A 15,216-nucleotide genomic window follows, 5' to 3' on the forward strand; every position below is an offset into this window, starting at 1 on the left:
AATAACTGTAAAAGCTTCAGTTTTAGTAATTTTGTCCTAAGGTCTTTTCCCAATAGCGCCTGTTCACATGGTTGGTATTTCTGTATCTGATGCTTGATTATAGTGAAGGTCCCCGCTGCCTGTGAATTACATGGTTAGAGGTGTGTATTTTGATGATGAAAAGACTCAGCAGTGCATGCTGGTCAATCCACAAAGCACAATCAAGAGTGTGCAAAGGGCTGAACAGCATCATAAGATGGAAAGAGAGGACGAGCAGTGACAGTCACCTTCAAATAGGGAATGCTCTCAGCAATCTTGTTCTGCGTCTTCAGGATAAAGCCATAATGCACTTTTGCAAAGCCGTCATTAGGTGTCACGCTTAGAACCTGAATTCAAAGAGAACAAAATGCTATTGTGATATTCTATAAATTCTACAAGTCACTGTTAAGGCAAATTATAATTAGTCTTGCTGTGCGTGGGTTGGATTATGATGTCACAACTTGTAACACTATGGTACTTTGTTTCATTGCAATATCATTAGGTCTAAAATGGCTCCCTTTACCCTCAACCAAATTACACCCTGGTTCTCCAAAAATGAAGAAATGAGGGAACAGGCAATAAGCACTAGGCACGGCTTCAACAATGCATGTCAGTAAAATATCTGTCGATTGATATGGCTTTCACACTTCTTTTATTGAATAGGGAACATTGCTTTAAATTTGTTATACTTGAAGACAACTCTGATAAATAATAATAATAAAATAATAAACATTGCTTTATATACATGCTTTGCACAATGTTTTACTAGGAGAAAATTTAGACTTGCACTTGATCTATCATTCTGCAAAAATGTCTTGAGTGCTCAGTATTTTTTCTTCATGCTATTTGTTGAACTCTTTACCCACTGTAAGGTTAATCTTATGAGTATAAAGTAAACTGCAAATAGATCTTTGTAAAAATTAAGAGTGGGAATAGGAGAGAGAGGGGGAAGAAGGGTGTGTGGGTGGGAGAGAGGATTTCATGGGAAGAATCACTATGTTCCTAAATCTGTATATATTAAATACATGAAATTTGTATACCTTAAATAAAATACATGAAATTTGTATACCTTAAATAAAAATTTTTTAGAAAGTACTGAAGATAAAGAGGTGACCAAATCCAAACTTTAGTGATAAAAGACAGGTAAATAAAACCATATCATATTTATTATTATATGTGCTTATTATGATTTAAGAATAAATTATGCAAAATACCTCTGCATTAAATATTAGCAGTGAGCTATAGTCTTCCTTTATCTGCAGTTTCGCTTTCCATGGCAAACTATGATAAAAAAAATACAAAATAGACAACTCTAGAAATAAACAATCCTTAGATATTCAACTGAATGTGTCTGAGTGGTGAGATGAAATCTCATGCCAGCCTGTTCCATCCATCTAGGACTGGAAACATCCTTTTGTCCAGGGTATTCACACTGTACACCCCACCGGCCTGTTAGTCACTGAGTGCTCTTCTCAGTTATCAGGTTGACTGTTGTGGTTTCACAGTATTTGTGTTCATGTAACTCTTACTTTACTCAATAAAGACCCAAAAATGTCACTGCAATGTAATGCATGAAAGGGATTCAGGTCCATCTGCAGTTTTAGGCATCCACTGAATGTCTTGGAACAATTCCCTGTGGATAAAGGGGGATGATTGTATATGACAGTCATAAATAGCATTGCACATGGATGTTGTTAAATATTAATGTTTCAGGGACAGTGAAAAAACTTTGGTAGTTAAAATTTTAAAACATAGTTAAAGTATTTCATTTCATCTTAAAACTTAAAGATGTTTACCTTTTATATCTTATATTAGTATGCATGTACATATATATATATATACATGATATATAAATATATAAATGTATCAAATGTATTTGCCTGAATATTTTTAACTGGGAGGGTACTAAATCACACATGTTTGCAGTCCATAATGGGAACCCTGGAGAACTGAAGACAAGGGAGATGGTCAGATTTGGTTTTAGTCCAGGCAAGTTCAAGCAAGAGATGATGACAGCTCAGATTAAAAATGGAGGGGATTTGAAAGACTTTCAGAAGCTAAAATGATAAGAAATTGGTTATTTTATACTAGATCTGTGACTTATTCATTAACAATTATGTCCAGAGCTGGAATGCATGATTTTAACAAATACATTTTGACTTGGTGGATAGAGGCACATTGTGTGTGTGTAGGGGGGTAAGAATCATTAATAATGCCCAAATTTCGACCATGGGTAGCTTGGGTAACTACCTGGCAGTGTTGGTAAGTCAGAAGGAGAAGCCGCCAACAGGTAATGATGTGAAAAACTGATGTCAAACCCATTGAAAGCCCGTCTCTTTGTTGAAACTAAAAGCAGCAAAAACCCAGGAAGGAAACTGTGATTTTTACAAATTTCCTCAAGAATAAAAATCAACATAAAAATATAAAAATACAATATTGGTTTTATGAAAATGATCTTTGATAGAGACATAAACATAGCAGGCTGAACTTTGGTTAAGGCAAGAGAATCCATTAGATACAGCTTATTAACTTAGAAGGGGGGAAGGAGGCAAATCCCACACACATTTTCAGTTGATGAATGCTTCTTTAAAAAGAAATGCACTCAGCTGTGTAATGTGGCCGTATTTTAGACTCGCTCCACCCTATTGTGCTTATTCAGATGAGATTATGATTTGAAATGTATTAAACAAGAGCAGGTAAGTTTGATTTTCCAAGGCAAGGTAAAATGCTTCACAGAGCAGAGATTCAGCGTCAGCTAAAAAAGATGAAGGAAGCATTTAAAAGGGGGAAGGAAAGACAAGCCCACAGTAGGTTAGAGAAACTAGTAGGCTTTCAGATCCTGCTCCAACTCAGATGTGCTTGGTGCCCAGTCATCACTTGATGGTGCTTTCTAGATGGAAGGAAGGGAGAGACAAAGAGATGGGGAGAGAGAGGGAGGCGAGGAGAGACTGAAGGAAAGAGGGAAGCGGCAAGCAAGGAAGGAACTGTATGGTTCTATCTTTGTTGCCTCTGACAGTGATGGAATAATGGGTACGTCTGCTTAGCTTACATTCAAAAGGTCTTCAATCACTGAGATACACCAAACTCTGCAAGGCAGGGCACTGAGTATGTTTTGGCCATTAGCAAATGCAGCGTTACATAGAATTCAATTATGACCTTGAACAAGTCTTTAGCAGATGGTACACGTTTTAAATGTTGTAGGCTCAAGCCACTTGAGTAGATATTAGCAGTGTCATAAAAAAGCAAAGGCCTGATGCCTGCTCTCTCACAAAATATAAAAACATGGCAAGTGTACAAAGACAACCGCTCTGAAATTCGGAGACTGTCAATTAAGCATCAAGAGCAATAAACAGAAAAGCAGCACATTGAGTGGACACCGTCCCTGGTCTAAACACAAAAGCGCCATACTTTATGGCTTTTTTTTTTTTTTTTTTTTTTTTTTTTGACAGGCAGAGTGGATAATGAGAGAAAGAGACAGAGAGAAAGGTCTTCCTTTTCCATTGGTTCACCCTCCAATGGCCGCCATGGCTGGCGCGCTGCGGCCGGCACACCGCGCTGATCCGAAGCCAGGAGCCAGGTGCTTCTCCTGGTCTCCCATGGGGTGCAGGGCCCAAGCACTTGGGCCATCCTCCACTGTACTCCCGGGCCACATCAGAGAGCTGGCCTGGAAGAGGGGCAACCGGGACAGAATCCGGCGCCCCGACCGGGACTAGAACCCGGTGTGCCGGCGCCGCTAGGCGGAGGATTAGCCTATTGAGCCGCGGCGCCGGCCTACTTTATGGCATTTTAAATCACGTTGGCTATCATTGAAGTACAGTACAGTGATGCAAACTTAATCAGCTTGAAAACCATTGATCAACAGGCCTCAATGAAAGAATGATGAGTAAATGTGTTCATCATTTTTTACAAAGGCACCAACTTTCCTAAACTTCAGAGTTCACCGGGTATCCTGTTCCTTCTGCACCAACTGAATTCCATCAACAGTTCTGCAGATTTTAGAGTTCCCAGGAACTTGGTAGTTACCTATTAAAACATTCATAATAAGGGAGAAACCCTGCGACAGAGCCTTGCAAGAGGATCGAAGAGCTCATGTCCTGAAAAGGGAGTAACTTATTCCGTATGCCTTAAAGACTCATTTTCTGTAGTCTCCAGAATGGATTTCTTGTGAAAAAAAAAGTGTCTTTTTTTTAACATTCATAGGAACTCGAGTTCCTTCTATCATAAAAAATATTTTTTAGAAGGAATGTTTATGGAATGATAAATACAAAGTTTTAAAAATAGACAAAATACTAACTAAAACACAATCTGATGATCAAAAAAAGCAACATAAAAACAAAGTTTAGACTATGTCAACTATAATAATACTGACATGCTACTTAATTTAAAATAAAGAAAATGAGAGTTGAACATTGTGTAACAGCAGATTATGCCGCAACTTAAGGCACCTGCATCCCATATTGGACTAACTGGTTTGTTCAGATCCAGCTCCCTGCTAACACACTCTGGTAGCTGGCAAATGATGGCTCAAGTGTATGGGCCTCTGCCACCCACACAGGAAACCTGGACAGAGTTGCAGCCTTCTGGTTTCAGCTTGGCCCAGCCCCAGCTGTTGTGGGCAGTGGGCATTTGGGGACTGAACTAGCGGATGGAAGATCTCTATTCCTCTGTCTCTCCCTCTTTCTCTGTCACTCTGCCTTTTAAATAAACAAATAATTAAATCTTTATTTACTTATTTATTTATTGACAGGCAGAGTTAGACAGTGAGAGAGAGAGAGACAGAGAGAAAGGTCTTCCTTTTTTCCGTTGGTTCACCCCCCAGGTGGCCGCTACCGCCGGCACGCTGCGCCAATCTGAAGCCAGGAGCCAGGTGTTTCCTCCTGGTCTCCCATGCAGGTACAGGGCCCAAGCACTTGGGCCATCCTCCACTGTCTTCTTGGGCCACAGCAGAGAGCTGGACTGGAAGAGGAGCAACCGGAACAGAATCCGGCACCCCAACCGGGACTAGAACCTGGGGTGCTGGCGGCGAAGGCTGAGGATTAGCCTATTGGGCCGCAGCGCCGGCCCCGAATAATTAAATCTTTAAAAAATAATAACAAAGAAAACAGAATGAGAGATTGGACATAATAAATGTATTTTACAAGTAGCATTAGATCATAATGGGCAAGATCATTTGACAATGAACAGACTGATGCTTACCTCTTCATAAACCTTCTTGGCATTGTCATTATCTCCTATCAAGAGGTATCCCACTCCAAGGTCATTCTTCAAGGAAGTGTCATTGGGAAATAGCTGAACTAACCTCTGTAGGGTGAGCAGGGAACCTCTCATGTGACCTAATGTAGGGGAAGGTAAAAGAAAATCCAACAGCAATAAAAATAACTATGTATGCTTTGTTTTGGGAATAGTATTCAACAGAATCTGAAAGCTAGCTTACACCTGAATTTACATATTAAGTACCAAGAGCAATTTCATGGTGTAGTTGCAATGGTAGCAACAACTGTTATAATTAAATGCTGAATATAATATTGACTATAAAATTTTAAAGATGCTGTTTTCTAAAGTCATCAGTTTATCTTCCTATATTAAATTCTCTATTAAGAAATGTTTAGTTACCAAATCCTTATACAAATACTTTGTTGATACTTTTGGTTTATTTATTTGAGAATTAAGAATTGAGGGTAGACCATATAAAGTCTGATTTCAAGGTCCAGTGCCCTGCATAAAACTTGAAAAGGCACTGAGGTGCACAGGAAAGTACTGCACGGCCAACACCCTCTCCATCTCTGAGTGGGTGTTTGGCCTATCGGTTAAGAAGTCTGAGGTCTATGTTAGAGTGCCTGGGTTTGATATCTGATTCTCTTTCCTGACCTCAGTTTCCTGCTAATGCAGAGCCTGGGAGAGGTAGTGATGATGGCTCAAGTGATTGGGCTCCTGCCACTCGTGTGGGAGACCTGGGTTGTTCCTGGCTGTTCCTCTCAGCTTTCATTTGGGGAGTGACCACCAGACAGGGGCAAGCATGCTCGCTCTCTCTCTCTCTCTTTCTGATAAACAAAATAAAAACTTAAAAAAAAAAAAAAAAAGCGAGTGAATTCATCTCTAAGTAAGGACCCAGTCAGAAAGCAAAGGATTCATCATCCAGTATTATGGGACCCTCTGGTGGACGTCAGGATACTGTGCACTACATGAATCACGAAAATCCTAGCTTCAACTGATTTTTAAGGCTGTCTGATGGAAATTTAAAATTTGGGGGGCTGTTATGACTCCTTGCCACACTTATCCTAAGATAAAATGTACAAAATGTGGCTAGTATACATGCAGAAAACTATTTACCAAAGGACTTGGTTGCTCACAAACTGAATGTCAGCTTAGGAGTGGTAGGGCTATTAACAAACTAATGCAGTACTATACTACACGGAAAAAGTAGCATAAAGCATCACCAATGTGTCCTATGCTCTGTACCTGTAACTGACCAATAGTGTTCCATTCCGAACTTGGGATGGGCTTGCTGAGCCAGCCACTCCTTCAGAAACAAATCTGTGTCTACCTTTCTGCACCATTTCTTGCCCCTATCTGCCCACCTAGGCCTACACTTTTCTTCTGCTTCAAAACCTCTCCTATTGACCAAGTGCAGGTGTCAATGCCTCCTACAGCCTCTGGTCCCCATCCCTTCCACTCTGCCTCCTGGAACCCTGTTCCCCCATGAGCAAACTTCACCACCTGGCCATTCTCATGAAAATCTTTTGCTTGCAATTGCTTTCGAGCCTCCTCAAGTGAACCGGCCTCATTCTCATGTAGAGGAAGAGATTGTATTTAAACACTAAAGGTCAGTCATCGATTTCTTCCTAAGCAGTCTTCTTCCTAAGGCTGGGAATACAGTGAGGCAATGGGTACAAAATTTGAGGTCATGAAAAATTCCATAGCCTTGGCAACTCAAGACAAGAGCCTAGGGTGATTACTGATGCCATAAACAAGAATGTCAATTTGTTAAGTCAACAACAGGAGTCACTGTGCACTTACTCCTCATGTAGGATCTCTGTCCTTAAGGTGCTGTACATTGTGATTTAATGCCATAACTAGTACTCAAACAGTATTTTTCACTTTGTGTTTCTATGTGGGTTCAAACTGTTGAAATCTTTACTTAATATATGCTAAATGATCTTCTGTATATAAAGAGAACTGAAAATGATTCTAGATGTGAATGGAAGGGGAGAGGGAGCGGGAAAGGGGAGGGTTGCGGGTGGGAGGGAAGTTATGGGGGGGGGGAAGTCATTGTAATCCATAAGCTGTACTTTGGAAATTTATATTCATTAAATAAAAGTTAAAAAAATATTTAATGCATCCTTTTGAAGAAAATAAATATGAATGTTTAAAAAATCCCTGATGAATCACATTATTATTTTAAAAATAGAATCAGGGGGTCTGGTGCTTTGGTATAGTGGGCTAAGCCTCGACCTGTGGCATCCCATATGGGATGAGGTTATAGTCCTGGCTGCTCTTCTTCTGATCCAGCTCTCTGCTATGGCCTGGGAAAGCAGTAGAAGATGTCTCAAGTGCTTGGGCCCATGCACCCATATGGGAGACCTGGAAGAAGCTCCCAGCTCCTGGCTTCAGATTGGTCCACCTCTGGCCATTACAGCCATTTGGGGAGTGAACCTTCAGATGGAAAACCTCTCTCTCTGACTTTCTCACTGTTCGTAACTCTACCTCTCAAATAAACAAATGAATTCTTATATACATAAAATAAGAAATTGGCTACCTTAAAAAAAAAAAAACAGGATTAGGAAGCAGTGTAAGCAGGGCCATTCTGGTGGTGGAGGTAAAAGGCAAACTCAGAAATTCTGACTGTGCACCCAAGGTGAGCGCCTCCCGGGTCCAGCTCTGCCTGTGCCGTCCTATGTGCTACATGTCTCCCTTCCCCTGCTGGCCCTTATGAACCCACGTCTTATCCATCATCTCTTATGCCATGTAATCATCACTCGAATTCTACTGCTATCACAGATTTTGATCATCTACAGAGGTGACACAACTATCCTTTCTGCTATCCTTGGAAAACTGATCAAAAAGCCAACTTGGCCTGTTTACTTCTGAGATGAGTCCCTCCTAAGTGACAGCAATCACCCAACCATGTGACCCAGCAGCTGGCTGAGCCCCCACCGCAGCAGTGGCATGTAGCTTAGATCCTCCTATTAATAGGGATAGAATTACAAGCCCGGTTAAAAAAACGTGAGTTATGGGGCCAGTGCAGTGGCACAGCAGGTTAAGCAATGGCCTGCAGTGCTGGTATCCCATTTGGTTGCTGATCCAGTTGCAGCCATTTGCACAGTGAACCAGCAGATTGAAGATCTCTCTCTCTCTCTCTCTCTCTCTCTCTGTGTCTCTCCTTTTCTGTCTCTGTAACTCTGCCTTTCAAATAAGTAAGTAAAATAAACCTTAAAAAATGAAGTGTTTTCCTTGCCTTTGGCACTGGAAACCTGGGTTATTTGAGAGCATGCAATATGCTATTCTTTCCAAAACATTTTCATTTTTTTTTTTTTTTTGACAGGCAGAGTGGACAGTGAGAGAGAGAGAGACAGAGAGAAAGGTCTTCCTTTGCCGTTGGTTCACCCTCCAATGGCCGCCGCGGCCAGCGCGATGCGACCGGCGCACCGCGCTGATCCGATGGCAGGAGCCAGGAGCCAGGTGCTTTTCCTGGTCTCCCATGGGGTGCAGGGCCCAAGCACCTGGGCCATCCTCCACTGCACTCTCGGGCCACAGCAGAGAGCTGGCCTGGAAGAGGGGCAACCGGGACAGAATCCGGCGCCCCGACCGGGACTAGAACCCGGTGTGCCGGCGCCGCTAGGCGGAGGATTAGCCTAGTGAGCCGCGGCGCCGGCCTCCAAAACATTTTCAAATTTACCATTAAAAATTTTTTTCCTCTCATTTTCCTTGGCAAAGGGTCAAATCTGACAAGTAAAATTTTTGGAGTGCCTGAAATGGCTAACATTCCTCTATTAAAATTCATCCTTTGATAATTTCAATCTCTATGAGTCAGCTGGTTATGGTAAAGAAAGTGAAGAATCTGGCATCACAAAAAGAACTTTTGATTCTAGATCTTCATTTATTAGTTTTGGTTCCTTAGGCAAAACACCCAAGCTCTCAGCATTTTACATGCCTTACCTTAAAAGTGGTGGAGGGAAGGTGGTATAATATCTTCCACATCTTCACAATTATTAAAGCTAGGATTTCCGTTTTAGAGCTGCTCAGTCTAAGACAGGGTCAGATAAATTACTTGTAAAACTCAGGTTTCTCCCATGTAACCGAACTCTTCTAAGAGTAATACTGAAGTTTTTTAATATTTGAGGGTTGGGCTTAGAATTTTTCCACCTTGGACAATGCAAAAGTCATACGCATTCAGTAGAAACCACTTGGAGCTTTGATTTTTGAAGCTTCCCTTGGTAGTGTGGTGTGATTCTGTCCTCCCTAGAGACGCTGAATAGCAGCAGTGAGTTCAGCTTACAGTCAGCCCCGCCATCACGAGGGGAGCACCCAGGCTGTATGCCTAAGCTGTAATCATCAGTAGCTTAGGTGCAGTCAATGCATTCTCGATTTACAATGGGTTTATCGGGACAGAACACTATTTTAAGTCGAGAACACCTGCTTATGGCCTTCATGTTCTTCAACACAAAAGCCTGCATTTGTCAATTAACTGTTACCGCATCTTACCAAGAAACTGCTGTCTCTCTGATCGCCGCTTCAAAGTCAGCTTCAGGAGGTCTGTGGGGACATTGGGCAGGTTGGCCACCTCTTGATAGGTTTCAATGGCCCCACGAAGCACCTCATTGCTTCTCCTTTTCTCAGCCAAATCATCTTCACACTAGAGGAAGTCCCCAGACCGGATCAATGTCCATGACCAGTTAGGTTTTCAATTACCCAAAATATTCACAAAAGGCAACTTTCAGACATGCTTTAAGAGAAATTCAAGATAGATGAAACTTTTCTCCTTATCAAGATGAAACAAACAAAAGCAAAATAATATGCTATTTTAACAATATGCAGAAAATCTAGCTACTGAGCCACAGAAAGAGCATCATAAAATCATAAAATCTATAGCTCTTGAGATTTAATCAATTACAACTTAAAGATTAGCACTTAAGGAAAAACGATACCAGTTAGATGCTAAGAGTAGCATGTATAAATCTTTATCTCAGAGTATTTAAACATGTTTACCTTGCTAAAATAAAGTGCTGTACTCAACATACAGATGTCTACAAAATAAGCGTAACTCCAAAATTTTAGGATTTGTAAAACAATCCATCCTTTACCCAACCAAAGGCAGAAACTAGCAAGAAACAGCATGAATTGGTAAAATGAGACATCTTATCTGGAAGGTTTTCAGAAAATAATACATCAGTGAAATAACCCATCCTAATCAGTATGTACCAGTTACAATAAGTTTCCCAAGATGATGAAGGGTAGGAATTGAAGAAGTACTGATTGTAATGGACAAATGAATGAGAAAGGAAAACGGGTAGGGCAAAAATCTCTAAGATTAGGAAATTCATCTTCTCGATGGAAATATGTTTCAGACCATCCACTTTTTTTTAGTCTGTGAATTGTCTCCACAAAAGACGTATCTACTAGAAGAGAGAATCTAATGCCAATGATCCATATTTGTCATTCCACTGTCATTGGACATTCATAGACTAGCTTTTTCCTTTTTTTTTAAAGATTTATTTATTTTGGGGGGGCCAACACTGTGGCATAGCAGATAAAGTCACTGCCTGCAGTACCAGTATCCCATATGGTTGCCAGTTCCAGTCTCAGTTGCCCTACTTCCAACCCAGCTCCCTGCTAATGTGTCTGGGAAAGCAGCAAAAGATGGCCCTGGTCCTTGGGCCCCTACACCCATGTGGGAGACCTGGAGGAAGCTCCTGGCTCCTGGCTTTGGGTATGTCTAGCTCTGGTTGTTGCAGCCATTTGGGGAACGAACCAGAGGATGGAAGATCTTTCTCTCTTTTTCTCCCTTTCTGTGACCCTGCCTTTCAAATAAATAAAAAAAGAGAGATTTAGTTGTTTATTTGAAAGGCAGAGTCACACAGAGAGAAGTGACAGAGAGAATGTGATCTATCATCCACTGTTAACTCTACAAACAGCCGCAACAGCCAGGGCTGGTCCAGGCTGAAACTTGGACCCTGGACCTCCAACTGGGTCTCCCATGTGGATGGCAGGGACCCAAGCCTATCTTCCATTGCTTTCCCAGGTGCACTATCAAGGAGCTGGATTGGAGGGGGAGCAGCTGGGACTCACACACTTGGACATGGAATGCCAGTGCTGCAAGTGGCAGCTTAACTCACTATGGTACAACACTCGCACCCCCCCCCCCCCAAGCTTTTCTGTTTAGGCACCAGTTTCTTGTGAGGTTAGCTTTGGTGAGTTAACTCGTAAGGACTACCACTGGTAGATGACCTAATAGAAACCAAGAGCTAGAGCTGAGAGAGTCCTTTGGAGCCCATGAAGTATGGCCTCTTCATTTTGGAACCTAAAAAAGCTACCAAATAGATCCTGGGAATGGAGGTCTCTACAAGGTTAGTAGAAGGGCAAATTTCTCCCAAAATAATTCTTCATAGAGACAGGGATAAGGAACTTTCAAGTCAATCTGAAAAGAGAGAAAGGTTTGTGATCTGTATGCATTGTTTCCTTCCAGGGCCCTAGGGTCCTGTGTTTTAATGAAGTATAAACCTTTTACAACTCTGAGAACTGGGGAAATATCAGTAGTAAAAAGGCACATGATCCTTTAAAATTTCTTGAATGAAACTGATAGGCACTTGCTTTGAAAATGAAAGCTGTACAGACTGATTTTTATCAGCTTAGCATGTGCAGATAAAGCAAGCTGGGCTGCAACTGAACATTTGTTACAGGACGTTAACATCGCCAAGCCTTTTGTTGACTCTAACTAATTCACCCACCCAACCATCCTAGGGATGTGTCATTTTCTGCTCAAAGGCATTAATGGTTTGTGAACAATAATAAAGTGAAGCAAGTTTATAATTCAAGATTTTGTGTCTAATGCTCACAGAACTTGGTCAAAATTGATTTTTACAGTGAGCCAAAGAATAAGACAATATTATTGCCACCGTAGAAAGGATAGACACCATAATTTTTATATATAATTTATATATTTATAATTTATATTTGCTGCTGAATTTTGAAAATTTGTCAGGATATTCCAAAATAATTTTTAATCTGCTAGCAAAGACTGAAAAGGCTTATTTATCCCTCCCTATAAAGTAAAACTTTTGTTCTATTTTTATTTTTAAAACTCCTATGAATCTAAAGTTTCTTTTAAATTACTTTATTAAAATTTAATTTGCCGTGCTTGAATTTCATTTTATGCTACTTTGTAGCATAATAGTTTGGAAATAAAAAATATTGTCCAAGGCCTCAACATCAAATTCCTATGGTAAAATAAGATATAAACACAACAAGCAAAATGCTTCAGAAGTACTGCACTTATTTAGACTTCAGTACCCACAATTAAGATCACATACAAAGAAAAATTCCAAGGAACAAAATTTTTTTCCATAATTAAATTAGCATTTGCACAAACCATTTTAGTTAATATGCTGTCCTTAATTAAGTGATTTAATACTAGTTTCAGAACACATGAGTTATTTGAATAGGCATGACCTTTTGGTAGCAAACACAGTCCCTCTTATTTCAGAGCATTTAAGCGATCTTAGAGCACTGAGCAAATAAGGTTGTAAAACTCATGGCTGCTTGTGGGCTGGTGTTGTGGTGCAGGGGGTTGAAGCACTGGCATCTCATATGGGTACTGGTTAAAGTCCCAGCTGCTTCACTTCTGATCCAGCTCCCTGCTAATGCGCCTGGGAAAGCAGCAGAAGGTGGGCCCCTGTACCCACGTGGGAGACCTGGAGGAAGCTCCTGGTTCCTGATTACAGATTGGCTCAGCTCTGACCATTGTGGCCATTTGGGGAGTGAACCAGCACATGGAAGAGCTCTCTCTCACGCTCTCTGCCTCTGCCTCTGCGTAACTCTTTCAACTAAATAAAATAAATCTTAAAAAAAAAAAAAAAAAAAAAAACTCATGGTTGCTGTCCAGCACATCTGGTCCACATTATGGATAAGAGGCACCTTTTTGTATTAATTTTTCACCAACTTAATTTTGTAAAATTTAATTGACAGAATTTTCATTTTATTGGGGGAATAGGAAGAATTGAGCATGTCAATCTCAAGTGGCTGCCACCTTGAATTTAGAACAAAGTATACTTGCTTTATCTACAGATGTGTTAGTTGCTATATGTCATACACAGACGGTCTAGAAAGGGATGTTGCCAGCTTTTCCTCTTTCTGAAAAATTTCAGTGGCTCTGCAGCTACTGTTTCCTAGCATGGCTCACTGTCATGTCCCTATAGGCAGGGCTGTGGGAGCTTCACCGTCCAACACAATTGTGTCTCAGCCTTGGCATTTACTCTGAGTTTCAAAACCCATAAATCTAGTGGTCCAATTGAATGTCTAACAGATACCATGGAGACCAAAAGCAAATCATTGATTTCTGCATCTCTCCAAACCTGTTTTTCCTGGAAAGCAACGTGCACCGTCCTCTCTCAGCTAGTCAAGGAGAACCCTAGGAGTCACCCTGGAATCCTCTCACTCTCACATCTAATCTATCACTAACTCCTTTCATCCTCATCACCTGCCTGTTCCCCCCCCTTCCCCCCCGCTCTGCGGCCACGCCCACGGTCTGAGGCCCTGGCACTTCTTGCATACATCTGCAACAGCCTCCTATTGTTCTTGCACCTATTTTTGGTTTGTAATCCATTTTCCACCCAGTAACCAAAGCAATCTTTATTATAAAAAAAAAAAAAAAACCTACTAGACTGTCATGTTCATGTCTAAAACTCTCCAGAGGCTGCCCAGAGCCTGTGGAATAAACTCTGTAAGGCCCTGGGCCCCCTTGTCCCGCTGCCCCTCCCTCTGCATGCCCTTCTTGCTGTCCCTGGGCTTAGTATGCCAAGATTGCTTCATCATGGCCTCTGCCTCCTTGTTCCCTAGACCTGGACAGCTTCTTCCTCAACCTTGTCACATCTCAGCCACACGGAGCCTCCCTAGAGAGCCCATTTCTGATCTCATCAAAAATGCAGTCTGTCACGTTCAATCACATTACCTGCAACCAAAGAGTCTTCTCCTAGCTATGTTCTTTATTCCTTCATCCTCGTTTCTTTTCTGTGCACATATCATTAGGTAAGAAGACCTAGTACATTTATGTTTAATACTTTATAATATTGTTTAGATGTATATATATGAGGCACTTCAAAAAGTTCGTGCAAAATGGAAAGAAAAGATGCTTATATTGGTGCAAAAATATCAAAATCCATGGATAGCTTTTTTTTTTAATAACATATACCTTCTGTGAACTTTTCAAGGACCCTTTATACATGAATTTCAACATTTTTCTTTTTTGCACCAAGGAAATTTATGTTTTGATACAAACTTTATGAAGTACCTTAGTATGCATTTACATTTGCTCAAAAGTCACCTCCTTGGAGACATCTTTCCTGCCTCCCTTCCCACCCTCTCACATGGCCTATATCAGCACTCATTTGTCCTATGCGTTGCCTTCTTCTTTGAAAAGGCAACTCAGTGAGCACAGGTACTTTTTAAATATGTTTAACGGATGGGTGGATCTCCAGGGCCTACAATAGGGCCTGGCGCACACAGAGCTCTCACTAAATATTTTTTGACTAAGTAATTTAAATTAAAAACATTTCTTTTCAAATTTGAAAGGCAAAGTGTGTGTGTGTGTGTGTGTGCGTGTGTGTGTGAAAGAGAGAGAGAGAGAGAGAGAGAAGCAGCAAGAGCGTACTTCCATCTGTTGAACTCCTCAAATACCCAAAGTAGCCCCAGAGCCTGGGCTGAAGTCAAGGTTGAGAGCTAGAATAAAATTTGAGTCTCCCACTTGGGTGACAGAGACCTGATTACTTCCAGAAGTGGGCATTTAAGATACCCATGTCTCTTACTGGAATGTCTGGGTTCAATTCTTGGCTCCAACTTTCCCACCACAGTAGAAAATGGGAGGCAGCAGCGTTGGTTCAAGTCATTGGGAGACCTGGATTTCATTCCTGGCTCCTGGTCACAGTGAACATTTCAGGAGTGACCCAGGGGATGGGAGCACTGTCCCTGTCTCTCTCTCTCTCTCTC

General features: G+C 41.2%; 1 protein-coding gene across 30 annotated transcripts in view; it reads right to left on the reverse strand.

The window, feature by feature from the left end:
- ASPH (aspartate beta-hydroxylase) overlaps positions 1 to 15,216 on the reverse strand; it is a 303,829-nt gene that overhangs the window by 119,528 nt on the left and 169,085 nt on the right. For all 30 annotated transcript variants that reach the window (XR_011389109.1, XR_007918607.2, XR_011389110.1 and 27 more), the window contains 3 exons: positions 9,721 to 9,871; positions 5,215 to 5,351; positions 267 to 365 (listed from right to left, as the gene is read on the reverse strand). Coding sequence is in view for 27 of the 30 variants with exons in the window: in XM_070075073.1 (XP_069931174.1) it covers positions 267 to 365; positions 5,215 to 5,351; positions 9,721 to 9,871 (387 nt within the window). In the remaining 3 variants the exon portion in view is untranslated. The remainder of the gene's footprint in view (positions 1 to 266; positions 366 to 5,214; positions 5,352 to 9,720; positions 9,872 to 15,216) is intronic.

The sequence above is a fragment of the Oryctolagus cuniculus genome, chromosome 6 (genome assembly GCF_964237555.1).
Source record: "Oryctolagus cuniculus chromosome 6, mOryCun1.1, whole genome shotgun sequence".
Lineage (NCBI taxonomy): Eukaryota > Metazoa > Chordata > Mammalia > Lagomorpha > Leporidae > Oryctolagus > Oryctolagus cuniculus.